Genomic DNA, 27416 nt, shown 5'->3' with positions numbered 1-27416 from the left:
TATATTAAGGGGGGGTGGAATAAGTAAATTGCATGACCCACCAGTCTAATTTCTGGCCCTGTTAAATTGGTTAAATTATTAAGCATGAGTAAGAGTGCAATCCAAGTAAGCCCCATTGAATTTAGAACATTTCTGAGTAAATATGCATAGGGTTGCACTGTAGCTAGAATGATTAAACAAAGAATAATGAATTGAACCTTGCAGAAGATGAATCTCTTTATTGAAATTGCACCTCACTTTTCTCAGCGTGGCTTCTGCAAAACGAAGTCCTGCATTATCAGCCTTTTATAATAACAACAAATGGGTTAGCCAACTCATTTACACCCATCTCTTATTTTTATCTTTCTAGTTATGAAAGTGCTGCAATTGAAAAATTCTTTGCTGGAACCTGGTCAATATTCTGGATTAAGATGGCTTCCTGTTGGGTGTGTGTCCTCCTCTACGTTTGGACTCTTCTGGCTCCTTTCTGCTGCCCAACTAGAGAATTCTCGGTGTGAAGCTGTTTCTGGTACAAGTCGATCAGCTTAGGGAATGGCAAAATAAATCTGAGTACTAGCTATCCTAACCTTGATGTTTAGGATACTACATTAACTCTTATGAAATCACACATGTAGAGTCTGGTTTTGAAAACTTATTTACATTACGTGAATTAAGAGAGCCTGGAGAACAAGTTTAGTTAAAAGTGGCACTTCAGTCTGGAAGTCAAAAGTTCTGGATTCTCTTAAACATAATTGGTGATAAGACTGATGCTGACATGTTACAGTCCTCGCAGACATTGATCCCCACTTTTTTTGTTGACAAAGAAACCAAACCCATAGATTACAAAATTACAAAATGGAACTTAAAACTTCACTGAGATGAAGATGTTGTCATGGGTGGGAACAACATCAGCTTGAGGGGTTTTTTTTTTCTCCCCTCTATTAGATGCTCATAGTAAATTATTGGAAATGTAGATTGTGGGTGAAAAGGATTTGTGGGTATAGAAATATTTATTTATGCTATTAATGAAAGGCACCTTTATGAATCACTGGGTGACATGATGTAGAATCTGAAAACCTGACTGGGATGCAAGACACTGGGATGCAAGGTTGGTGCAATTGAAAGTTGTTATGAGTCACTCTGGGAGTGAATGCATCTAATAAAATATTCAGAACAGAAGCAGTGAGCAACAAAATACAAATCTGCCTATAGCTAGCCTAGTAAGTCTGGAGAGTTTCCCTTTTTTTGCAGGGGTTGTTAAGAGTCTACAATGTGTAAACTTATTTAAAACTGTGATCTAATAGAGTTTAAGAAATCAGGTAAATACTTATATTGTAAAGTAGCCGTACCCTGAAAAATAATCGGGAATGTTCAGAATTTGTTTACAGAAGTTTCTTTTTAAAAAAAATAATCCATCACTTTTTTGATCCCAGATTTCATCCCTAAATACATTTTGATGTGATTATTTTATATCAATTATGGGTAGAGGATTACAAGGAGACAAAGCAAATTTTACTCATTGTAATATCAACGGTCTAACTTCTATTTCCCATGCATACCAAAGTCCGCTTAGTGAGTCTTTCTTTACTAGGATCAGAACTAATTTTTTGCAAGCCCTTATATGTGAGTGGAGGAATGTTGCAAGAGAAAACTATTGGGTCATAACTATTTAGTGCACAAAGCCTGCAATCCTATACACACTTACCTGGAAGTAAGAGCCATATAATAAAATAGGACTAGATTCTGAGTAACCATGCCTCAAATTGCGCTGTGTACTATTTTAATCATGAACGAAAGGGCATGCATGCTTCAAATATTAGCATATTGCTTTTTAGATTCATTTTAATGTTAATGCATGCCAATGTCTCCAATGAAAATTAATGGCAGTAATTTAAGTAGTAACATTCTGCTAACTGTGAGGTTAGCTGTGGTATCTCAGCTGCCATGTTCTAGTAAGTTGTTTTGTTTAAAAAAGCAAATCAATGTAGTTCAATTGTTAAAACAAAAGGTGCATGAGTAGTGGTTGTGTGGCCCACCTAGGAAATGCTCTAATGCTTTGGCTATTGTATTAACTTGCAACAGCTGCTTTTGCTTAATATTTCCTGATAATTGGAAATGGCAGCCATCTGTCATTGACAGAGGAGTGCTGCTTTTCAGAGTAATGAAGACTCCTTAAACTTCAATTCCAAGGTTTGAACCAAGAGATATGCTCACTTTTCCTGTTTTATCTTGCTTAGTTATTTACTTATCCCCCACCCCCACTAGTTTATGCAGGGCTTAGTGAATTCTATAGGGCTGGTTGGCATGCATATATAGAGGAGCTGCATGTTACCAGGGCTTTGTTGATTGAGCATTCTGAAGCAGAAAGCATCAGCAAAATCCTAAAGCAGCTTAATAGGAGAAATTGATCCAATCAGGGGAAGCTCAGTTTTCACTAGCCAGATCTTTGAGGCACCTGGTTTTACTGTAATGAATTCAGCTTCTGTGTTTAAAGCTAGGGTAGCTAACCTGTTGGACTCTACCTCCCATGGGGATCAGCTGGCCTGGCCCACAGGCAGGGATGATTGGTCTTGCAGGATCTGGAGGGCCAAAGGGTAGCAACCCTTGGTTTAAAGAGAGTGATAACCTGCTTTGGAACACCAGTCTCCATGTTTCCTCAGATTACTTGAGAACTTGTTATTCTCTAATCAAACAGAACAGCATTTGCTGTATCAAGCAAGCCTTTTCTAATTGATGCTACTTTAATTAAGTTCTGGATATTGGACCACTGTGAACCCCTAGATGTCATCAGTCTCTTTATATTAAATGTTCTTGAAATTTTTATGGGGCTTTTATTCTCTCAAATCTTTGAGAGTGGTACACACAATGGAAGAGTTTTAAGGCTTATTAGACAGCATAGTGTCTTGCCTTTTGAGTGTGCTTAAAAAGGCAGCTGGGATAAGCTCAGGAAGAGGAAATGGTGCTACTGTTTAAAAGTGACCTTTATCATCTCCAGGACTTGCTAGAATAATTCCTTGGAGACTTCACTAGCCTCTGTATTCTGATGTTTGGAGAGAGAGAGAGAAATGAACCCTTTAATGAAACAATAGCAAAGACATATGTAAACTGCAAATGGCAAAGAGATGTAAAATGCTGGTGCTCAAATATGACCCTGCGAAAGGGAACCCCAGGGACCATTTAAAAATGTACTGAATTTCTTACACTACTGACTCCTTTCCTTACTTAATGTGTCTTTGTACTTTATAATCTGAAGAACAGCACTCAACAGCTTGACAACCGTATGTCAGGAGTGCTCTGATGGTGTTTCCTGCTTGGCAGGGGGTTGGACTCGATGGCCCTTGTGGTCTCTTCCAACTCTATGATTCTATGATTCTATGAAATAAGAATGCTTCATGCATAAAGATGAGTCTAAATGAGACACAATTATGTCCAATTGTTTACAACCCTTTTATTGTGCGATAACAGAGTTGGCATGTTGGGTTATTTGTTTTTCCACGTGGCTTTTAAAGGCCTTAAATCCACTGACCTTACTAATAACCATGACTAACAATGCAGCTTACACTATCCAGCATCTATTTGTGCTTCTAAGTGCTTTATCACGAAATTATAACTGAGAAAAAATGTTATATATATATATCTCCTGGATTCTCTTAAATCCTATTCAGTTGACGTTTCCTGTAAAATCAGTGTGTGATAACTCTCATAATTCACAAGTCATTTAAACAAGATTTGCAAAAACTACATTGTCAAATTTGAAATCTTTCTAGCATTGAAATGCCCACTTTAAAGAACTGTTTAGTTTGGGTTACTGCAGCACTCAGACCACCTGCTTTTGCCAAAAGATTCTCCTACAGAAATTAAGAATATTGTGAAAAGGTAGAGGAAAATCCATTAAATGTCCACAATAAACCTTATGTTTTATTTTACTGTGTGAAATAAACTATTAAATGTTTCTTGGCAGTGTTTGAAAGCAAAGAAAGTGTGGGGCACAATCTGTTGGGAAGATCTCTTGTACAAGCTGTTGACGCGAATGGCAGCTGTGCAGGAGCTCAGATTCCAGTCTGTACTCATTCATTTCAATAAGGCTTCCACACAAAACTTCCTGGTGGAGTTGTAACCAAGCAGCCCATGCTCTCTCCAAATGTACCGCCAACTTTTAATATCCTAACTCTCTTAAGTGTTCTTTTTATAAATTTTTATCTGCAATGTTTTTTCATGTCAGTTTTAAGGAATGAATTAAGAATAGAACATAATTCATAATGGGTTTTTTAAATATTTTCAATTTTTAAAGTTTTTTTATACAATATTCTTTTTTCAATTTCGGGGAGGAAAGAGTTGAGAATTGTAGCTCAAAGAGTTTACCGTTTGAGTCATGTAACTTGTTGCAGTTTTAAGACTATATGGATTTGTGGGTTTTTTAGTTGTTTGAGAGAAATCTTAAGTGTAAAACAAGCATTGCCTATGGTTTTTAAAGCATTTTGTTGGGTTTTCTAGGAATATTGAAAAAATATTATAGATGTAATTGTTTAACTGGCCAATAAAGTATCCTTTGTTTAAAATTGCAATGGAGGTTTTTTGTTTCTTTTAAAATCTCCTCCAGACTGTATGTATTTTATGGGACTCATACTGGAAATTTAGGTTTGAGCAAATGAAGGAGGTGAGAATGCTCTTAACCTGGCATAACAAACCCCCACCCATCTTCCCTCCCTCCACCCCTTCTTTTTTTCCCCCTCCCCCTAATGTCTCAACAAATGAAACGGATTTGTAAAAATGTTACATGGAAAAAATATGAGAGACATTACACTTACTTCTGTAAAATAAGAAAATCTTTAATAAAAAAAAAACAAAAAACCCTGACTTTTTGCAGGTTGAAATGTCCTGATACCTAGAAATCCATTTTGGACCATTTTTATCAGTTAGTTTAAAGCTGCTATACCATTTCAGCTTTCATTAAGTGGTCAATGAATTTATTTATTACATTTCTATACTGCCCTTCATCTGAAGTTCACAAAGCAGTTTATAACATAAGCGTAGAAAAACATAATAACAAAACCAATAAAAGGTAAAGGTAAAGGTACCCCTGCCCGTACGGGCCAGTCTTGACAGACTCTGGGGTTGTGCGCCCATCTCACTTAAGAGGCCAGGGGCCAGCGCTGTCCGGAGACACTTCCGGGTCACGTGGCCAGCGTGACATCGCTGCTCTGGCCAGAGCCAGAGCCAGAGCCGCACACGGAAACGCCGTTTACCTTCCCGCTGGTAAGCGGTCCCTATTTATCTACTTGCACCCGGAGGTGCTTTTGAACTGCTAGGTTGGCAGGCGCTGGGACCGAGCAGCGGGAGCGCACCCCGCCGCAGGGATTCGAACCGCCGACCTTTCGATCGGCAAGCCCTAGGCGCTGAGGCTTTAACCCACAGCGCCACCTGCGTCCCACTAACAAAACCAATAAGTTGCCCCAAATGGTACTGATGGTGCCCAGAAGATCCTGGCTCACTGAGAATGTCCCTCACTCATTAACCATTGTTCCTTGTTCAGTCCAATATCTAGGTGCTGTGTTTCATCAAATATTTCTTCCAGGTGTGTATCACCACATTGATGCTGTCTCTTAGGGGACTTACAGGGTGAGTGGATGGGGAACAAGATTCCAAAGCCTGCTCTTGGGTACGTTCAAAATTAAATAGCAATGGTTGAGCTAGCAGGAGAAGCTAGTGCAACAAGGCTGTTCCCTGCTACCCCCCTCCCCCATCTGCCCCCTCAGTTGGCTCTGAAAGGTCAGGAAGATCCTCAGAACACGTTGAGTGGGTGGGAGGAGAAACGCTTGCTGCCTAAATGATTATATTCGTGTGCTGTTAAATTCCATTCCAAATACATAACACTGCATTCCCAGAGCAACCAGTCAGCCTCACACTGGCAAAAAGAATAATGCTGAAACCCAGGTTGAGACAATATGTTGATTCAATACTGTGCCAATTTTTTTTTTTAATCCCCATGATTAGATGCCTTGTTTTTCAAAAGCGTATATACAGTGGTGCCTCGCAAGACGAAATTAATCCGTTCCGCGATTCTCTTCGTCTAGCGGTTTCTTCGTCTTGCGAAGCAAGCCCATTGACGGCTTAGCGGATTAGCGCTATTAGCGGTCTAGCGGCTTTTAGCGATCAGCTGAGAGGCGGCTTATCAGCGGAACAGCTGATAAGCGGCTTAGCGGCTTAGGAAAGGGGGGGGAGCGGAAGAAACCCGCGGGAACTCGCAAGATTTTTTCGTCTTGCGAAGCAACCCCATAGAGAAATTCGTTTAGTGAAGCGCCTCCAAAACGGAAAACCCTTTCGTCTAGCGGGTTTTCCGTCTTGCGAGACGTTCGTCTTGCGGGGCACCACTGTAATACATTTATTTTTTCCTATGTTCCCTGTGCTCCTTGGATAGCATTGTTGTTGTTTAGTCGTTTAGTCGTGTCCGACTCTTCATGACCCCATGGACTTGAGTACGCCAGGCACTCCTGTCTTCCACTGCCTCCCACAGTTTGGTCAGGCTCATATTTGTAGCTTCGAGAACACTGTCCAACCATCTCGTCCTCTGTCATCCCCTTCTCCTTGTGCCCTCAATCTTTCCCAACATCAGGGTCTTTTCCAGGGAGTCTTCTCTTCTCATGAGGTGGCCAAAGTATTGGAGCCTCAGCTTCACGATCTGTCCTTCCAGTGAGCACTCCGGGCTGATTTCCTTATGAATGGAGAGGTTTGATCTTCTTGCAGTCCATGGGACTCTCAAGAGTCTCCTCCAGCACCATAATTCAAAAGCATCAATTCTTCGGCGATCAGCCTTCTTTATGGTCCAGCTCTCACTTCCATACATCACTACTGGTGAAACCATAGCTTTAACTATACGGACCTTTGTTGGCAAGGTGATGTCTCTGCTTTTTAAGATGTACAGCTATATGCTCTTAAATTAGATACTTAGCTTTCTGACTCTCTTTATGGTAGTAAATGATGGATGATCTATAATTTATGCATATTTTTAAAAAATTATATGAGCGAGTTAATGTCAGCGAGGTACAATTTGGGATGGATTAAATGTTGTAACTACATACCTGCACCTCTGCTCACAAGGATGGGGGGGATCTTATGGCCTTCCAGATGTAGCATGGCTGATAGATGAAATTGTTGTCCTTCAGATATAATTAATTACAGGTTTCCCATCCCTGTTTCAGCTGTTGTGGGGGATTCTATGGATGGGGAAACACTGCCACCCTGCACTCCTTAGGGAAATGTAATAATGCACACCCACCCACCAAAAGGCAATATTCTTTTAAGAGTAGACCCATTGAAAATAATGGACATAGCTAAGTTAGCTCCATGGATTTCAGTAGGTCTACAGTTATTCCACCAGGCTGCAGAGCAGAGGGAGAGAAAATGGAGGGCTCTGCTCAAGAGGTCTGTTGCCTTTGGCCCTCCTACAGCCCAGCCACAGCCATTCCCCCAGGCTACCCATGCAGCTGCCACCCCACCTGGTTGCTATCAGAGATGTAACTTTAAGGTGGGGCTTCCACACATCCAGGATTTCAATGGCAGAAGTGATGTTCAGAAGGCGGTGGTTTGGCCTGGATCTTCAGCAAGTAAACCAAGAAATCGCATCATTTTGGCACAACTTTTGGGTTCTCCTTAAAAAAAAAACACAACAATTTCAGTGGTGTCCTCAACAAGTGCAACTCTACTTTAAGTACAGGAGTCTTTTGGCTGAAAAGGGTGGGGAGCAAAAGTGCTTTCCTCACATAATTATTTATTTAAAGTCCTGTAGTAAAAAGGAAAGCAGGATTTTTTAAAAAAATAAATAAATGATAAAGCATTGATAAAATCTTCAGAAGTATACTAAATTTATGGAAAAAATTATGTATTCAGCTATATATGCTGAATCTCAAAGCAGAGATTGCCACCTAGTGGACAACTAAACCCCATAGGCTCGGAAATCCATCCCCTTCAAATCGTTGGAGAGTCGAAGAGATATTACAATAAATCTTGGACCTAATTTTCATTAGCAGCAGATGAGGTGGTTAATTAACCATAGCTCAATAGTATAGGTTTGCATGAAAAAAGTTCTCTGTGACATCCCTAGCATTCCTTTCCCAAGCAGGACAGGAAGAGATTGCTGACTGAAGCCCCTCAGAGACACTTCCAGTCAGTGCAGACTAAGCTTGATAGATAAATGGTTGTATTTTGGTAAAAGGCAGCTTCCTATGGTCCTGTGTTGGACTGTACCTATTCAGAGGCAGGTGGCAGTTTACAGGCTTGAATGTTCCTCAAGTAAAGGAAAGGAAGTCTCTCATACATAGAAATCTAGCCTGCCACAGAAAAGATGACTAGGGTAGCCTAGAACTCCTTCACATGGTTTGCTCCAGTACAAACACCTAGAAGGCTGTCACATGAGACCACATTAACAATCCAGTTTTACCACCTAAACTGCCATTAGGAAGAACATGATATTTGTTTCTTTGGTGCTTGGACCTTTTACACTTTAATGTATAAAATATGATAGCTGGAGTCTGAATCTCAAGTATCTTGCTGAAACTACGGTGTTATCAATGTATCAGAATAAAAATTTTAATCCAGTTATTACTTTAAAATAAGAAAAGACAAAATTGAATCTGAAAAATAAAAGGTGTTTTGATGAGTCCTGAAGGTCAAGAAGAAGTGAGGGGAACCACTTCTCTTTGGCATAGGCAAATAAAGTTAAACATCAATTTGAACTGAAGAATTGCAACTGAACTTTTAGATGGGGGAGTCAATTTAAAACTGTCCAGCTGGTAGCCCTACAGAAGGGGCTTTTGTTTGCAGATTTTCCTCAGCTCAATAGAACCCCTGTCTACTCAAGGCCTACTCAAGACCATTTCTCCTTCAGCCAAGCCATCCAGAATTGCCTCAGAGCAACCCATAATCTGTCCATAGACCCCCTGCTCGCCCTACAGATTTGTTTTTTTTTAATCACTTGGCTAAGGTTTTCACATTCTTCTTTGGTCAGCACCTACATACACCTTGATGTCTGACTCAGCCTTATCCTAAAGTAATTTGTGCCGCAGTGAGAGCCATAGGAATGCTTTACATACAGTGGTACCTCGGGTTACAGACGCTTCAGGTTATGTGATTTCGGGTTGCGCACCATGCCGAACCCAGAAGTACCAGCACAGGTTACTTCCAGATTTGGCGTGCACACATGCACAGACGCACTAAATTGCGTTTTGTGCATGAACAGAAGTGCCGAATTGCAACCCGCGCGTGTGCAGGCGTGGTGCTGCGGGTTGCAAACGTGCCTCCCACACGGATCACGTTCGCAACCTGAGGTTCCACTTTACTAATTTGTTAATTTGACAGACACAGGCTGTGTACACGCTTCTGTTTGTTCTGCATCCCGTGATCTCTCACTGCTAGTTTGAGAAGCACTGTACACACATTAGTCACAATCCATACCTATTCTGTTGTTTCTTAAGAAATACTGCTTTCTGATGCACTTCCCCGTCCCCCAGCCAGCTTCATTCAAAACTGATTAAAAAGAATGATCGCATTGTTTAAGCCAGTGATGTGTACACTGCCTTAAAACTACAAGCCTTTAGGGCAGGGGAGGACTTGACAAAGGCAGTTTTAACTGCCTAATCCCAACATCCTGCTGGCCTCTCACAGGCCGGGTGAAAAAATGGAGGGCTCTGCTTTCCTCCATCTGTTTCTGGCCTAAAATAATAACACTATTTCCCACCCACCTACCCACTTCCTCACTCATTGAAGAGGATCAGTGGCACTCAAAAGCATGTGTATGTTTTATTCTAGTTTGGGGCAGAGGGAGTGCTGGGGGTAAGGTAGGCTTGGGATCCCAACTGCTACCCTAGAACACCCCCCAGCATGCCCCCATTTGGATGTCGTAATGTAGCACCCTGCTTGTGGTTAACACTTAGCTGGAATGAAATATTCAACGCAGCAATAGAGAAATTAAAATAATAATTTATTTGTCAGACAAATAAATATGAGGCACAGTGGTATATGGTTACCAAGCTCTGGCCTGGCCTCCTGCCATTCTGGCCAGCACTTATATTTCCTTAATCCAGCCCCCTTGCTCCTCCTGTGGCTGCCTCTGTCCAATCAGCCTGGTTGAAATTCCTATTGGCTGTTTGCTAGAACCAATCACAAAAGATACACCCATTTCCTCTTGCCCTTTTATGGAAATCAAAAAGCTATATATTCTTCTATCTATAAATGACAAATAAGTAGTAATATATCTTACATGTGTCTCAACAAGGAATCTTAATTACCAGCTCACCTCTTGCCCTCCTTGCCCTATTGCCTTCCAAAACAGATGGTTAATCTTGAATTTTTATCTTAAACATATGTCAAGGATTTTGAGTTCACATCAACATTGAGAGATCTCCTTCATTTGAAGGTTTCTAAACAAAAGGCCTGACAACCATATATCAGGAGTGCTTGATGGCGTCTCCTGTCTGGCAGGAGGCTGGTGGCTGATGGCCCCTGTGATCTCTTCCAACTATATGAAATAAGAATCTAGCATTTCTTAAATCCTTTGCATAATTATATTTAAGCTAATATATTTAATACATAAATAACCTTTTAAAAGGAAAAGAAATCTTAAAAGGATCTTAGTTTAAGAAAGAAACAGCTTTAGAAAAGACTTCCCAAAAATGCTCTCTTTCTCCAGCCAAGCCAGTTGTCTTTTTCACTGCTCTTGACCTTTTTAACCTTAGGAAGAAGATATGGCTCATTTTACTATTTATCAACCCTTAATTTGTAGGGTCAGTGTAACCTTGGCTCTCAGCCTGTAATTCCCTTTTTACGACTTTGAGAATTGTTTTCTGCTATAAATCAGGGGGCCCCCTTGTCTAGGAGTAAAACATTTTGCCAAGGTTCTTAGGCAGCTGGTCTTCTGCCTGGCATAAAACATTTGAAAATCTTTAAGCTTTTTAAGATACAGGCCCTGATCAAAAATATAAGCTTTGATAAAAATGCAGGCTTATGATTAGATGCCTCAGTAAGTAGGTTGGCTGGTGATTCAGAGGAACTGGTCTTGTTATTGTGGTTGTTACGTACTGAGTTGAATAGGATCCAAAAGGCAGCAGTCTGATAGGTCCTAGAACAATAGGATTCAGAATGCAGCAGTTTGATTGGTCCACAGGAGCCACCCAATCCAGCTCCAGGTGGAAGGGAATCCGCAACCTGATTGGCCTACAGGAGAATCCTGGAATTAGCCAATCATGTGGGGGTCCATTCCTCCTCACCACTATGAGCTGAATAAAGAGCATGAAATCCACTCTTGACTCTGAGTATATTTCAGTGGTGGAGGTTGGCTCCAGCATTAGGTAGTTCTCTTTGACATCGGAGCTCTGTCTCCGATGCGAGAGGTCATTTAATATATCCTATGGCCAGTGCTATTCTTCTAGAAAAAGAGGAGTCAGAGCTCATCATGAGTGCCTCCCTTGTACTCTTACAATAGCAATGGCGCCCACCTGAGAAGTGCCAGAACTGAGTTTCGGCAGGAAAAAAACCCTGCCAATGGCCACTCACTACCCTCCAGCATTCCACACAAAAATGGAGACATTCTATTAACATGATGATTTCTGCCCTTTTTCACTAGGGCAGTCGCTCATGTGCAGTAGCCTCCATGTGCAAAACTTAAACCCACATCACAGGAAACACTAGTTTTTAACCATTTGTTATGGCAAAAATGCATCAGGAAGTCTTTACAAGCCACAAATAAGGTATGAATTTGCTCACAGTGGTTACCAACCTAAAATAAACAAGCATCATGTTTTCCATTTAAAGTACTGGCTTCTAATCGCTGCTGCTTTTACAAACAACAGAATGTGATACTACCCTGGAGAGTTTTAAAAAAAAGTTTTTAGAGAATCAGACTTTCAAACATGTGCTACTTACGCTACATGGTCATTGTAAGTAAATTGTTATACCTAGCAAGCAAAATAACAATATAATAGATATTTGTTCTATATATTCTTGTGCCCTCTTCTGTTCTATTTATTGGACATACTTAAATGATGTATTTAAAACAACAACAACTAGTTTCTCATTATTTTAGTCAGGTTTGTTTTTAAGCTAATGGGTAATATTCAGCTAAGTTCTACCCAGAGTAGAATTATTGAAATTAGTATACCTACCTGAATCGTGTTCATTTTAAGTGATCTACTCTTTTAATGGTTCTACTCATACTGCTGCTGGGCTTACTTCCGGGTAGACATGCATAGGATAGCACTAAGTTTCACAAGTCAATTTTCCCCCTGTAATCAGACACTTCCACAGCCAAATGGGAGCATCTGCCCATGGCTATTCAAGCCACGAGAAGATGATGACCAGTGAAAGACTCCACTATGCTGCATGTTGAACAAGTAAATATCTTTTCAAGCTGCAGTGCAAAGCTTGTAGCTGTCCAGGCATATGCAAAACATCCTGCGCAGAGACCCTTGTGGGTCTTAGGCCTTTCCTTCTGCGGTACATGGCTATCAAAAGTCTGCACTTAGCAGCTGTTTCAGCACTCAGCAAGCTGGCTGACTTCATGTGAAAATAATGTTGGCTACAGTTCATGCCTTTGAAGCCAATGGGGGCCAGATGACTCTCAGCATGGAAGCAAGGTTTAGGTAAAAGGTAATGGGGTTCAGGCAGCAGCCACAAGACAAACCCAATTACTAGCAGAATTGCTTGCCTGATATGTTGCTCACCCAATAGTGCAAAAACCTCAAGTACATATAAGTGGTAAATCGGAATTGCATCAGCCAACAGTTTTGCTCCAGCTTGCTCCTCCTCCCAAACAGCTGACGGGTGGGATTCTAGTTTCTTTAAAGGTCTGCAGCCCTAGCTGTTGAATCTGGCTGGGGAATTGTGATCAGAGCAGCAATTTGTACGTATAGCTACTTTATGCAGTATCCGGGGCAAGCCTACGACAATTTGCTGTGAGACAGAGCAGCGCATGGTGCTTCTCACCCACCACCTCCGAGATAAGGAACACAGTACCCGAGGTCAGTTCAATAATTTGGGAGCCTGAGGCTGAAAATACCACAAATACAGTGGTACCTTGGGCCTTAATTCCTTCTGGAGGTCCGTTCTTAACCTGAAACTGTTCTTAACCTGAGGTACCACTTTAGCTAATGGGGCCTGCTGCTGCCGCCGTGCCATTTCTGTTCTCATCCTGAGGTAAAGTTCTTAACCTGAGGTACTATTTCTGGGTTAGTTGAGTCTGTAACCTGAAGCATCTGTAAACTGATGTGTCTGTAACCCAAGGTACCACTGTACCTTTCTCTCTCTCTCTCTCTCTCTCTCTCTCTCCCTAGCAGGAAAAAGAAATCCAAAAACCGTAAACTAAAATACAGTAGCAATTGACTGCCCTTTTCATGAAAGCCATCATCAGATACCTGAAGTAGCTGTTTAATTCCTGTCTACTGGTAGAGTTAGCCCTGCAAGCAGGGGATACGGACCCTGGCTTCTGGTTGCTTGTGTGGATAAGGCAGCACTGAGGTCTCCGCAAAGGAAGACATGGGGTAAAAAGCACAGGCCTGTTCAGGCATTATGTAATATAGAACATGAGCAGGGAATGCTTCAAGAGTGCATGAGAGCTCCACACCCACCATTGCCATGTGTATCAGCCCCTGCATACTCCACGCAATTGGTGACCTTGCCTTATCAGGGTTTCTGATCCTATAGAGGTCTCTAAGCACATTCAGTGAAATGCACTTAGAAGCTGGCCTTGGTAAGTGGGGGCTGGTGAACGCAGGAATGTTGAGGGCAGGGCTGACCTGTAGGCCCCCAAGACCCCCTGCACATGCTTAGATTTCCTGTTCGGACAGAACACCAAAATAGGGCTTGCCTGTTACGTACACAGCCTCGACTCCATGTTGTTTTAAATGAGAAGCTACTGTGGCAGAGGGAAATTTGGAATGGAGAAAGGAGTGGGGGAGGGAAGAGGCCCTTAACCCTTTCCTGCCTCCTTTCCCCCCTTGCTTTCAACAATTCCCTGCCCCCAGCTCAACTTCAATTATGTGCTTGCAACACATGACTAAGATGCTGTTGAGGGGAAGGAGGAGGAAGGAAACCATGAGAGTAAATTTGGAGTGGGAAAAATGGGTGAAGTACCCGCTCTGTTCTATACTTCTGCTTTATAAGCACCATTTTTGTTTGTTATAAAGAAGGCAATGAGAAAGCTTTCAGCACACCCTTTTGTGTGACATGTAATTAGCTGATTTATTTCTGTTTATTTACAGCAGGAGGGGTGAAATATACTCAGAGTCGAGTGTGAATTTCATGCTCTTTATTCAGCTCATAGTAGCAATGAATGAAACTTTCCCCAAAACGTCTAGCTATATATACATTATTTACACAATGGGCCCCACGTGATTGGCTAATTCCGGGCTGCTCCTGTAGGCCAATCAGGTTGCGGATTCACCTCCTCCAGAAGCCTGATTGGCTGCTCCTGCAGGCCAGTCAGATCGCTGATTTACTTCCACCTGGAGCAGACCAATCAGACTGCTGCACTCTGGATCCTATTGTTCTAGGATTCAGCTCAGTACATAACAAGGGGGGAACCTCAGAGCCAAATACAGCCCCCCAAGCTTCCCTATTTGCTCCTCAAGACTTTCACAAGACCACATGACCTCTCACAAAGCCACACTTCACACCAGCTGTTATTTACTGAAGTTCTCACCCTGGGCCAGCAGGGGGATACTGTAGATAGTTTTCACTCAGGTCCACGTCAGTTATTTTAGGCGGGAAACCCTGGGTTGTTGTTGCTACAATGTTGACAGCCGGCTGCCTATAAAAGCAGGCCGGCAGAGCTGTTTTCAGTCAGTTCTATTCCAGCTTACAAAATAAAGAGCTGCTTTGGAGAAATCGCTGTGTCGTCTGCTATGTCAACCCACAACTTAACACCAGCCCTGCTCTGTGCTTCTGCCTGGCTGAATTGTGTCCCTGAACTGCTACAATGCCTCCGGCTTACCTGGATGGAGAGAGATGACAGTAGGTGGCTGCTTATTGAAACTGCTGTGGCTGGAAGGCTGCTGTACTGTGCAGAAGGAAGAAGCGCATGTGTTGCTCCATCCACTTTTGCGTCCAGCATATGGTCCCCAGAAGACACCCCATGAGAGAATGTGGCCCCGTCTGATAAAGAAGATTCCCCACCCCTGATTTACAGGAACAAACCAATGAGCTGTACCCTAAAGGTTTTAACTTTAAAAAAGAAATTCAACTCTAAATGGCCCCGCACCCTATTCTATCTATGGTGTGCTATCTTTACACCAATAATGACAGGTGTAGTATGGACTTGCACCAAAAAAAAGCCGTATAAGAATTTAATATACATTGCTTTATTGTTTGCCAAAGCAGCTTGTATTCTTAAATATCTCCAACTCCATATTGCTGAGCCTGAAATTCTTGGAAGTCCTCTGGGATAGTATCTAAAAACAAGAAACAGAAGACACACGATTAGTCTTTACTCTTGGTATGAAACTCATGAGCATTTTATTTTCGAAGTTCAGGTTAAGAGCTGGTGCCTGCTTATTACACACAGCTGTAACTTTTTTTTTTAGAGGTTCTGTTTTACAGATGGATTAATTAAATATGAGTGTGGTCTCTACAGGGGGGAAAGCACACCTTAAGGCCAGTATTGTGAACTCCTAGGTTATTATTACCCATGTCTCATCTGCAGGGGTCAAAATGGTTCAGCTTCTTACATGGCCCAAGTCCAGTCCTAAGCAGGAAAATGTGCAAACTTCAGCGACACTCCATGCCTCCTTTTGGGGGGCAAGTGCCCCCAGCCTTTCCTAAAGTGCCCTGGGTGCCTTCAGGCAGAAGTTCATCCTTACCTCACTCACCCACCTTCCCTGTCCCTGAACAGGACAAGCTTGTAGCTTTTTGCCAGTATGATTCTGCACGGCCAAGATTTCCAGACACCTTGGCTGTGCATCTGCCAAGCAACTCCCAGGCGCCTTCGCACGCAAACTGCCAGGACAAAATCTTACCCGACCTCTGCAATTTCGAAGTTAGAAAGAAGGCAAATCACTCATCATAGGTGCCAGAGTGTGGCATCACACTTGCCAAGGCAAGCAGAACTGCTCAAGTCTACATGTCTCTCTGCTTAAAGCTGGACTTGTCTAATAATAATAATAATAATAATAATAATAATAATAATAATAATTTTTTATTTATACCCCACCCTCCCGAGCCAAGGCCGGGCTCAGAGCGGCTTACAAACAATAATAAAAACAAGAAGAATGATTACAACTTAAAAACAAAAATAAAATACAACATTAAAATAATGGAACATTAAAATATTAAAATGTAGCCTCATCGCAGGAGGAGAAGGAAAAGAAAGAAAGAGAGAGAGAGAGAGAGAGAGAGAGAGGGAATCAAATTGGCTCCAAGCCAAAGGCCAGGCGGAACAACTCTGTCTTACAGGCCCTGCGGAAAGAAATCAGATCCTGCAGGGCCCTGGTCTCATGAGGCAGAGCGTTCCACCAGGCCGGAGCCAGAGTTGAAAAGGCCCTGGCTCTGGTTGAAGCCAATCTAACTTCCTTAGGGCCCGGGACCACTAAGGTGTTGCTATTTATGGACCTTGAGGCTCTCCGTGGGGCATACCAGGAGAGGCGGTCCTGGAGGTACGAGGGTCCTAGGCTGTGAAGGGCTTTAAAGGTCAAAAGCAGCACCTTAAATCTGATCCTGTACTCCACCGGGAGCCAGTGCAGCTTGAAAAGCACTGGGTGAATATGCTCCCAAGGCAGAGACCCCGTGAGGAGTCTCGCTGCAGCATTCTGCACCCGCTGGAGTTTCTGGGACAGCTTCAAGGGCAGCCCCGCGTAGAGCAAATTACAGTAGTCAAGCCTGGAGATGACCGTCGCATGGATCACTGTGGCCAAGTCTAATGCAAGAAGCCACAGATGTAAGGAAGGATTTACATCCCACTGAATTCAATGGCCTTCCTGCCAAGTAAGACTGCATATTAAGATTGCAACTTTAACTGTCCATGGCTGTACACTTTTGTTAGCTGAACAGTTTCTATGTCTAAGATCTGAACAGCAAAGCCTGCACTTGAGGGCTTCTCCATTGATCAATTGTTCCCTATTTTGTGGCCCAAGTAACAGTGGGAATATGACTACCTAAAGGAAATAATGTGAGTCAATGGATGCACCTGTTACTTCTTGATGATGTTTTTCTCCCAAGATTCTTATTTCAATATTTCCAAAATGCTCGGTATTGTGCAAAGATTACTGGTGTTTTTACCATGATTAATTGCACACTTTTTAGATCTCCAAAGGGTCTTCTGCAAGCAACTGACATTTACACAGCAGTTGAGTTATCAGCTGTACTCACATCTGAGAAGCCCAGAGACCTGCTAAGTCACATTGCAGATTTGGAAAGCATAGCAATGCCTTATCTGCAAAGTCATTCATGCAACTTCCCTAAAACAGCTTTCCTCTTTACAGCTGCCCATTTGATTAGGGAGGAGGAGGATGTGGTGGAAAAATGTTACCATTGCAGCGATACTTCAGATTGGACCAAATAATGTTTTCCTGAGAGAAGCAGAAAACACCAAGCCTTCCTCCACGCATGGTGGTGTCTATGGTCACTCCAGAATCCGCCACCAGTTCAGAACCTTCATAAAACCTTGCCCTTTGAAAGTGAAACAAATAAAGATAGATGTATCCTGATTCTCTGCACACAGTGGGTTCTTTTCTTTTCTTTTTTAAAGTGAGGTGCTGGTACTCATATATAGATAGATAAAAGTGCTGTGAGTGGCAGCACAAAATGGCTGCCATGGGCAGAAAAAGGGAAAAGGTACTTTGTATTGGTGAGCATTGTTACAAGCACACACACACACACACACACACACACACACACATCTATGAATTCTTATTTAGCAGTTTTACTGGTTTTTATCTTTATTGTAGAGTTACTTGTACACCGCTTAAAGGTGAAAATAACTAAGCATATAAATTGCCAAAATATGGAAACATCTCTCTTTTTAAAAAAAGATAGGAACCTGGAGCTGATTCATGTTATGATATCATGAAACAGACATGGAAGACTTGCAGCTGGATGTGTTAATAAGTTCCTAGTGAAAAGCACCGTGATTGGGGTGAAAAGCCAAATGTTGTGGCTACCAATATGTGTGAACTCAGCCTTAGTTTGATGGGGAAATGAGCTTGCTGAGAGTCTTGCTTGGTAATAATTTCTGACAGCAGGAAGACAACATGCCAGATTTTTTACAACTCGTCTCCTAGTCTGTGAGTATAATTCACATTAACATATTTCAGGCAGCAGAATGGCACTGTTGCTTAAAGCAAAGTAAGCAGAACTTTAATTAGGCGCACATCCCGAATGAAGGCTTGGGGTGGATAGCATGTTCTACATACAATATTTAATAGTTGCAACAGACTATTCAGGTACTGGGCAAAAACTGAAAACCAATAAAATAAAATAAAAAGCAAACCCATTACCATCATTAGAGCTACATTTATACACAAACGTATGGTAGTGTGTATTGTGAAACAGAAGTTTGTTTTTTGCTTTCACATACTGTACAGTCGTACTTTAGAAGTCGAATGGAATCCGTTCTGGAAGTCCGTTCAACTTCCAAAACGTTAGGAAACCAAAGCACTGCTTCTAATTGGCTGCAGGAAGCTCCTGCAGCCAATTGGAAGTCCAGTTGGACGTTCGGCTTCCAAAAATAGTACACAAACCAGAACAGCACTTCTGGGTTTGCAGCGTTCGAGAACTAAGCTGTTTGAAAACCAAGGTACGACAGTATTGCATTTTTAAGTATACACATAGACCACAATTGATGTTCACTTAGAATTGCATTGTATCCTGCTTTGCCCATCGCCTTACCTAATATACCCAACCTGAGGTCTGTGCTGCAAGAACCAGCGATAGGAAACTTTATCCTTCCAGCCTACATTTCGAGGGTCTTTCCAAAGCAGTCTGACTTGATCATTAGTGTCCCCTGTGTGCCAAAGTGAATTCCTGAGGTGTTCTCCAGGCCCAGTTTTTGATTTAACAGCCTACACAGAACACAAGTACAAAGACAAGTCAAAAATAAGAAATCTCCTTTAATAACAATAACATTTCTCCGAGTATTATGAGAAAAACCAGAAGTTTTAATTCTTTCCCCATTCTGTAATGGAACCAGGCGCACACATCCAAATAAACGAACGTTAGAAACCACATCATACAAACGCCCTGCCAGTTCCATCTTAGCGCAACGCTAGATGACATTAATGAGATTTGGGTCATTTTGGCTCAAGCCTGTACCTTCAGCTGAATCCCAGGTTCTGCAACAGCTCTAAACGGAGTTGCCTGCCAATAGGTCTGCTCAGTCTGTTTCCACATCACCACATAAAAGCTGGAACTGTCTTGATAACCAAAAATGAAGCCGGCGTAGTCATCATCCGTTGCCGTATTGACAAAGAAAGTGCCTTCAAAATCAACTCCGTTGAAAGCTGTGTAACCTGTTCAAATGTATAGGTATACACATCAAGTTCAAACCAATTATAAGTGTAAAACTCAATACTTGTTCTTCCTTTAGATGCAAAAGGCCCAATCAACCGCTCCAGACCCCAGGCCTGCAGTGCCCAACCCCTGCTTTAACCAGAAATGCTGGAGATTTTATCTGGGATTTAATGCTTCTAGCACTAGGCTATAGACCAAAGCATCCTGAAGCTGGATGGAGGCTGCACATTGAGGATCACTATAGGGATCTTTTGAGCAAATAGTTTTAATTCATTTCTGCTTGTGAGCTGCCTTGTGAGTGTCTACAAAAAAAACAACCTCACATACCTACAGCAAGTCCAGGATCACTATTCATGGTCTGCACAATCTCCATGCCCTATAAAACATAAGCAATATAATTCATGAAGCTAGTCTAAGGATGTTTTATTAAGTCATGCCCAAGATGATGGATAAAGACCACTTTCATTATCAATGCTCATCCATGTGTCACCTTGTGAGTCCAGCACATTTATGTTCTTTGCCAAAAATATCCAGATTGTTTTCCTCCAGTAAGTACCACCCCTGCAAACCCCCCCCCCCCATTTCAACATTAACACCCTTATTCTTCCAAGTTTTGAGAGAAGTCTTAGTTGCTTTTTTCTGCCTATCATTCCTGGATGCTTTTAGATATTAAAAAATGTTTTACCTGGTTCAGAACCACCCAGTTAGGGTCAATCTGAGCATCCCCTTCTGGATCCAGGACGACAGTCTGATAAGCCCTGAAATCTGTCAGGGTGATCTCTGCATTCTCGGGACAAACGTCAATCCTATCTATCACTGTGTCTTGATCAAAATCTGATTCACAGATATCACCAACTCCATCACCTGGACACATGAACACAACACCCAAAGGATGTGATTTGATAGCTGTTTTCACAAAGCAGCTGTTTCAGCAGCAGTTAACAGGGGGAAACAAATCCTTATGTTTTGCCAAGCTCATAGATATGCAGGAATTGCATCAGGCCCAATTTCTGATTGCCTTTAACAGTGAAAGGGAGGAGGGGTGGAGCAACCCTAGTAATGGCCAGGTACCAAGAGATAAAACCAAAGGGAAGCATTTGAGCAATGTGTAAGCAATCCTGAGGACTGAATTAAACAGAGTTGTATATCACTTTAGGAGATTCTGGCTGAAGCCAGATTATGAACTGAATCCATTTCAGGTTTCATTAACTACTATAAAAGCAGGTAGGGCAGCCATTTGGACACCACCTGGTGAAAATAGGTGAGAAGAAGCAGCAGCCTTGCTATGAAGTGAACAAAGCAAAGGTGTAGCAGCTGGTGAATCACTGCCCTGGTACTTCAGACCAGAAGCACAGGAAGAGCCTGTGTTCCCTGTGGATTACACTTAAAGTGCATACTGATGTATAAAATGTGGGTTCTAACCATGTTTGTGGATAAAATTGGGGAACTGTGGTTACTCTGAATGAATCACCCAAAAATAAACGGGTGCAATTTATACCCATTTATACAATTACAGGTGTTGTTTGGTCTTTACATCTTAATTTTATTGGGCTTCATTAAGAGCCTTGACTTAATGTGCTTCATACCAAACCTTACCACCACTGCCCTCTCATGGCCTTTTGTAACCTGCATGAAATTGTTCACACTTGAGGTAGAGTCTGGTTTGACAGACAGGCCTCTGCTCTGCAAAAGAAGCTGAGATACACAGGACTGTCTGTGCAAGGGGAAAACTTTCTGCTCCTACTATGGATAAAATGGCCCTTGCGCCTTATAATCACCAATTATATTCAATTCTCATTCAATATAAGTTTATTGTTCCTGTCAATAAAGCTCAATAAAGGCATTTCTTAAGGAAGCTGGTAAGAGTCTGGTCACATAACTAGCTCTAAAATGCTCTGTTTTCAAGAGTGGATACCAAGGGGGAAATGTGGTGTTTCTAATTAGTTGTAGGTCCCTTCTGGATTCGATCCAGAAGAGCCAATCCCTTGGTTGACACTTATTCAAGGTCAAAGCAAAGCTCAGTACTGGAAAATATAGGTTCCTTATAATCAAAGGAAATCATCAGCTTCCTTTGAGGATTAGAAGGCACCATATCGTCACCATATGTTGTGCATTAAAATAAAAACTGAGGTAAAAAGAGAAAAAATAAGAAATGTCTGCCATACTGTTGTCATCTTCTTGTCCTGGATTAGGAACAAGCCGGCAATTATCTGGGCCTGGAGGAACAAGGTCTGGAATTCCATCATTGTCGTCATCGTCATCACACTCATCGCCCAGCCCATCCTTATCGGTGTCTAGCTGGGAACTGTTAATGACCGTGGGACAGTTGTCGGTGCTGTCTTGGTGTCCATCCCCATCACTGGGAGTAAAGCAGGAGGGGGTAAAAGCAAAAACACCCTGTGTTAGTTACTATTTCTGTCTTTCTAAGTAATAGGAATGTTGGCTACTACTTCTTGTACTACTGACAAGGAATGCTTGTTTGTTTTCCTGTATCCATTGTTACACTGGAAGGCCTCTAATGAAGGTATGTTGTGACAGTTAGTACTTGGAGACAAAACCACCTTATTTGAGGAAACAATTGGAGATATTCACGTGATCTCAGGGAACTTATTGAATCTTCTCTAACCAGAATATATCTGAGGTTACTACAAGCTGGAACTAGACATGAAGGGAAACACTGATGTTTATTCCTGTCCTAAGAATGGTAAACACTCTGCAGCCTGAACTGAGGTCTTTAGCCATAAGGGAAGTCATTCCCACACTTAGGTTTATAATGACTACCATCCTTGATGTATTACTGAGAATGGAGGCATCCAGCAAATGATTTCAACCCTTCTGACAATATTTGCTTATTTTACTTGTATGAAGTAAAGCCCAAATGGTCTTTTGCTGTATTTGTTTCCATGCACTTTTGGCACACAAAAACCTGTTTTCTATACACCATCATGCAGTTGTTATTGAAATGAGCTTTATTGCTCTTCTGCTTTAAATAACGGCATTAATTAAAGAAGGAGTAGCTAGGGGGTGAGCCTTGCAGTGCTGGGGTGTGGTTAACCCTTTCTCCTATGCTATTTTCTCAAAGGTCATCCCCACACCTCTCTAGTCCATAGCTGGGCAGATAGTAATTTGGGGAGGTGAACTGGTTATGAGACAGTTTAATCGCTATCCGCCTCAGCCTGTGAGGGTGCTTTTAACATATATGAAGAGAGACAATTTGTGGAAATAGATTGTAAATCTGCATTGGTTCCAATAATGAGTACAGTGTATTGAAAATAATTTAAGCTAACCCTTTACCTTGGTAGAGACATAGGTGCAATTTCAGTGAAATTAGTGGAAGGAATCCAACAAAGTGAATGTTTCATCATTTCAAGGATATCTGCTTGTTCAGGGGAATGTTTCCCCCCAACACATGCCCCCTACATCAGGAGCAGATTGAGAGAGGGTGCAGGCATGTCCCATTACACAAGCATAAATATTTGCAGTGATGGGGCAGGTTAGTTAAATACCTTCCAGCGGCATCATAACAAGGATGAATTTGATTCTGATTAAAATTTACCCTACCTGTCTTGATTGGTGTCACAGGAATCGCCTACCAGATCATTATCAATATCTGACTGTAAACAGAAATAGAACAAGATTGAATTACTAAATTGCAGAGAGGGGAAAATATAAAATTACATTGCTGGAAGTCATTAAAATTCAACACACATCTTTCAATAATCTGTATTAGAAGGGGATTAATATCTGAATAGGTGGAAACATGGGTTGGACCCCAGCTGTGCATACAATTCTGTGTTTTATAGGCACAGATTATTTATCCTTAGAGAGATCCCCCCCTGCATGAAATCCTTTTCAGTTTCTTTGTTTGCCTGCTTTTGCAATTAAAGAAGATTGACATTTAATCCCTATGGCTATTTATTCAGTGAGAACATTTATTGGCATTGGGCCTTATCTCAGTGATTTGCACAAATGAGGGCTCAGGAGTGGAGAACATGTTTTGAAAGGAGGAAGTCCCATGTTCAATCTGACACCTTCAAATAATGGCTGTCAGGTACAGATCTGGGAAAAAGCCACTTCCAGAGATTCTTAGACACCTGCTACCAGTCAGGCTGAGGTAGCAAACCTTTTGGGTTTTCTGGACACCTTTATGCATGGATTGATTAAATGTCAGATCAAGACTTGTGTCATACAGGAAAACAATAACTACAGCATTACTGTAGTTATCATAGTTCATACTAAAGTTTAACAGAGCTGTACTTTTCTTTCTTTCTAAATATTTATTGCCACAATGGAACTGGAACACTACACTTGAAATTTTCATAATCTTAAATTGACAGTTCCATTGTTGCTTCCACTAAGAACCAAAGACTTTGATTCCCCATCCTGGTGCCATGCAGATGTTGTTGGACCCCAACTCCCATTTGTCCCAGTCAGCATGGCCAATAGCCAAGGATGATGGGAATTATAGTCTAAAATTATCTGGAGGGTAACAGGTTGCCTACTCTGGCCGATGGCTTTTTCCCCCCTGCTGTTGCTCACCTGATTTGGGTTGCTAATATCTGGGCAGCTGTCACAAGCATCACCCACACCATCATTATCTCTGTCTTTCTGTTCCCGGTTGGGGACCCTCTGACAGTTGTCTAAAACGTTCTTAATACCTGAATGAAACGATGACACAAAATCAATGTTGGTTTTGCATCGCTCTAGCAACTCATAAGGGCAAAAACAAAGAGCCAGTGTGGCATAATCGATAGCAGATGAGATGTGGACCAAGGAAGACCTTGTTGCAAATTGCTACTTGGCCATTGGATTCACTGGGAACTCTTGGGCTTGTTGGGATCTCTGTGCCTAATCTGCCTCAAAGGTATTGCCTGAGGATGAAGTGGGATAGTCCCACATATAATTCTGAGCCCTTTGGAAAAGAGGAAGGATACAAAACAACAGTAGTAATGAGGATTGTGGAGAAGTAGTTTTAAAAAACCAATAAAAAATGTTTACTAGAACAGGGTTGGGTTTAGATACAATGTCTATGTATATGGGGTCATGTAAAGGGTTAAATTTGATGTCCTAGCTATCTGTTGGTGACTGGCAGTTGGCTTTTATTTACTTACATAAGACTGGGGGGGCGGGGGGACTAGATTCTTAAGGAGAGTATTGTAAAATTGCAGTTCTGAGTGGCCGGCTAGGTAGAAATTCTTGTTAAATCACTGAATGGCAAAAATGGCCTGATGAGGGGGAGACTTATATGCCACTCAAATCTGATGTGTTGAAGGACAGGGTGGCTGGAAGATAAATAGGCCTATTCTACTACTGTTGAGGGAGACAAAGAAGAGCAAAGAGATGAAGAAGAGGAAGACAAGAATGAAGAAAATGACTTAGGATGAGACTAGCTAAGAATAAGCTGAGGGAGAAGGCTGAAGTCTAGACTCCGGAGCTGAAGCAAGATGGAAAAGAGGTTATTGAGGCGAAAGAAAAGCTTGGTAGTATAATTTGCCCCCCAAAGAGCTGAATCACTGGCTTAAGCCAAGACTGGCCATGAGGCCATATAAGGGCATTGAACAGTACGGAGAATTCAGCAAGGCGCTTCTGAAGATGATCAGAATGAGAACTGCCTGCTAGTCTGGCTTGAAGGAAACCAGGTGACGTCCACAGTACCTGGCGATGGGCTCAACTGAGTAATTGCCATATAGGTTAAATAGTGCTAGGAACTTCTCTTTACCAGCCAGCCTTATGTAAACCTCTGAAACTGTCAGTTAAACATACAGTAACCTTACAACAGAAAACAGTCAGTCTTAAACAGTAACCAGCTATTGTTATTGTTTACCTTACTTTACATGTATAGGGGTTTTTTAAATAAATAAAAAATAGACAAATGATATCTTGCTACTTTTATTTTATGATACAAGTGTGTCTGGCTGCTTTTGTACCACATCCAAAATATCACAGCTACTGGGTTATAGAGTTACGGGCTATAGCCAAACCTAGTTAACAGTATAGTACAGATATTTGGTTGCAGTGGTTGCAGGTAAATCGGCTGTGGTAAATAAAAGCTCATTCTCCACATATAAAAAGAAAAGATGAACTCACCACAAAGATCACAATTGTCACAATGACAATAAATAGGCCAGGAGCCAAAGAGGGCTTTGTTAACTGTCATTTGTGACTAAGGGACCTCATTGATGTTGTTGCTGCCTCCAAGTCTTCAGAAGCAGCTCTTTGGGGTGCTGAGAGCTGTGTTGAGTAAGTGGGGCCTAAGAATGTGCTACAGCTGCTTAAAAAGTCAATGTTGAAAATGCAAGCTTTGATGCTAGGTCCCTCCAGTGCCAGTTTCAAGCGCAGAACAGAGAGGGTATCTAACAGGCGAAGATGTACTCACCATCTCCATCCATGTCATCATCACAGGCATCTCCTCTGCCATCTCCGTCCGTGTCTCGCTGGTCATTGTTTAAGACCATACGGCAATTGTCACAAGCATCACCAAAGATATCTTGGTCGCTGTTTCTCTGGTTAACGTTAGAAGCCAGTACACAGTTGTCCTGAAACAGAGAAAGGCAAAGTGCTCTGGGCTACAGTCTCTCTGGAGCAGAATCACTCATCATCATCACTCTCTGCTGACTTTGCTTTTCCAAGTGATGAATTTGCAGAAGAATTCAGCTCAGTGGGTTCACACAGGGAATCTCCTTTTGAAACTTTGTTGTTGATGATGATGCCTGGCAACTCTTACAAGGTCTGCTGTACCATGTCCTGGGAGACTGAAATGCTCCCCCACCGATATCTGTTACCATTCTATATGTCTAATCGAGTCCTGCATACAGATAGACCTGTTTGATCTAAGTAAATAATCAATAAACACACAAGACATAACCGGTTGTACTTTTGAATAAATAAGGTATACTATTCATTGTATCAAATTGTAGATTTCAATGAAAGTCTCATAAAGTTCAACGAAGAAAGCAGAAGACCACTACTATGCTATAAGATCCACTATCCTGTAATATTACATATGAGCCTGTTCTACTGATGAAGCCTAGGATGGCGAAACAAGGCTAAAATTCCGGAAATTGTTGTCTTAGACTCTGTGAAAGGATTCTGTGGAACTGTAACAACCCTTCATGTGGATTATTGGACTCTTTGAACAGACAGGTGGAATAGATACTATTACATGTATGGACCTTAAACATGAACTGACTAGAGAATGAACTGATCCACTGGGTCTTCTGCTTTTTCCGTTGAACTTTATGAGATTTCCGTTGAAATCTACAATTTGATACAATGAATAGTATACCTTATTTATTCAAAAGTACAGCCGGTTACGTCTTGTGTGTTTATTGAGTATGTTACACGTAACCATAGGTTTGTTGTTGTTGTTGTGTTGATCTAAGGAAATGGCAAAAGGCCACTGATGCACTAGAGGCTGTGCAGGTGCTTGATATAAAGGCTGATGCTTACAATCCCGCTGCTTGAGTATGGGAGGGATGTAAATTACACAGATAAATAATATCTATAACCAGTACCTGATCATTTGGAATACCATCCCCATCGGCATCATCATCACAGGCATCTCCAATTCCATCTCCATCAGCATCTTCTTGTCCAGAGTTTGGAACCACCTTGCAATTGTCCTATGGGGGGAAAACAAGGTGGCGATCTAGAACCCATGCTTTTGATCATGGGTTGCAAGCTGTGAGCATATTTGCAAACTGCCAAAACTATTATGGGCATCATGCACATGATGAAGCCATACACCTGCATGCACATTCATTTAACCCCTCCCCATCAGCATTTAAAGCTTGAAGAAGTGTTTTTGCTTTTTGAAAAACCTAGTTGACAAGTGACCATCCCGGAAAGAGCAGCTGGGGAGGGAAGAATTAATTTCTCCAAGTCTAATTTCATAAGCAAAGGAGTGCTGGTGTCAGGGAAGACCATGTGTGTCCATAGGCAATACGTTG

General features: G+C 41.8%; 2 protein-coding genes across 3 annotated transcripts in view; one reads left to right on the top strand and one right to left on the bottom strand.

Moving 5' to 3' along the window:
- SERINC5 (serine incorporator 5) overlaps window positions 1-4544 on the top strand; it is a 45093-nt gene extending 40549 nt beyond the window's left edge. For both annotated transcript variants that reach the window (XM_079995673.1, XM_079995672.1), the window contains exon 12: window positions 350-4544. In XM_079995673.1, coding sequence (XP_079851799.1) covers window positions 350-497 — 148 coding nt within the window. In that variant the 3' untranslated portion in view covers window positions 498-4544. The remainder of the gene's footprint in view (window positions 1-349) is intronic.
- Window positions 4545-15310: 10766 nt separating this feature from the next.
- THBS4 (thrombospondin 4) overlaps window positions 15311-27416 on the bottom strand; it is a 36708-nt gene continuing 24602 nt past the window's right edge. Inside the window, exons 12-22 of the mRNA XM_079995403.1 lie at window positions 26982-27089; window positions 25844-26003; window positions 24007-24125; window positions 23029-23081; window positions 21633-21826; window positions 20153-20331; window positions 19795-19843; window positions 19270-19466; window positions 18847-19019; window positions 17489-17628; window positions 15311-15416 (exon numbers count right to left, since the gene is read on the bottom strand). Of these exons, the coding sequence (XP_079851529.1) occupies window positions 15355-15416; window positions 17489-17628; window positions 18847-19019; window positions 19270-19466; window positions 19795-19843; window positions 20153-20331; window positions 21633-21826; window positions 23029-23081; window positions 24007-24125; window positions 25844-26003; window positions 26982-27089 (1434 nt within the window). The 3' untranslated portion in view covers window positions 15311-15354. The remainder of the gene's footprint in view (window positions 15417-17488; window positions 17629-18846; window positions 19020-19269; window positions 19467-19794; window positions 19844-20152; window positions 20332-21632; window positions 21827-23028; window positions 23082-24006; window positions 24126-25843; window positions 26004-26981; window positions 27090-27416) is intronic.

This window comes from Podarcis cretensis (genome assembly GCF_951804945.1).
Source record: "Podarcis cretensis genome assembly, chromosome: 11".
NCBI lineage: Eukaryota > Metazoa > Chordata > Lepidosauria > Squamata > Lacertidae > Podarcis > Podarcis cretensis.
This window is presented reverse-complemented; position numbering and strand designations above follow the sequence as displayed.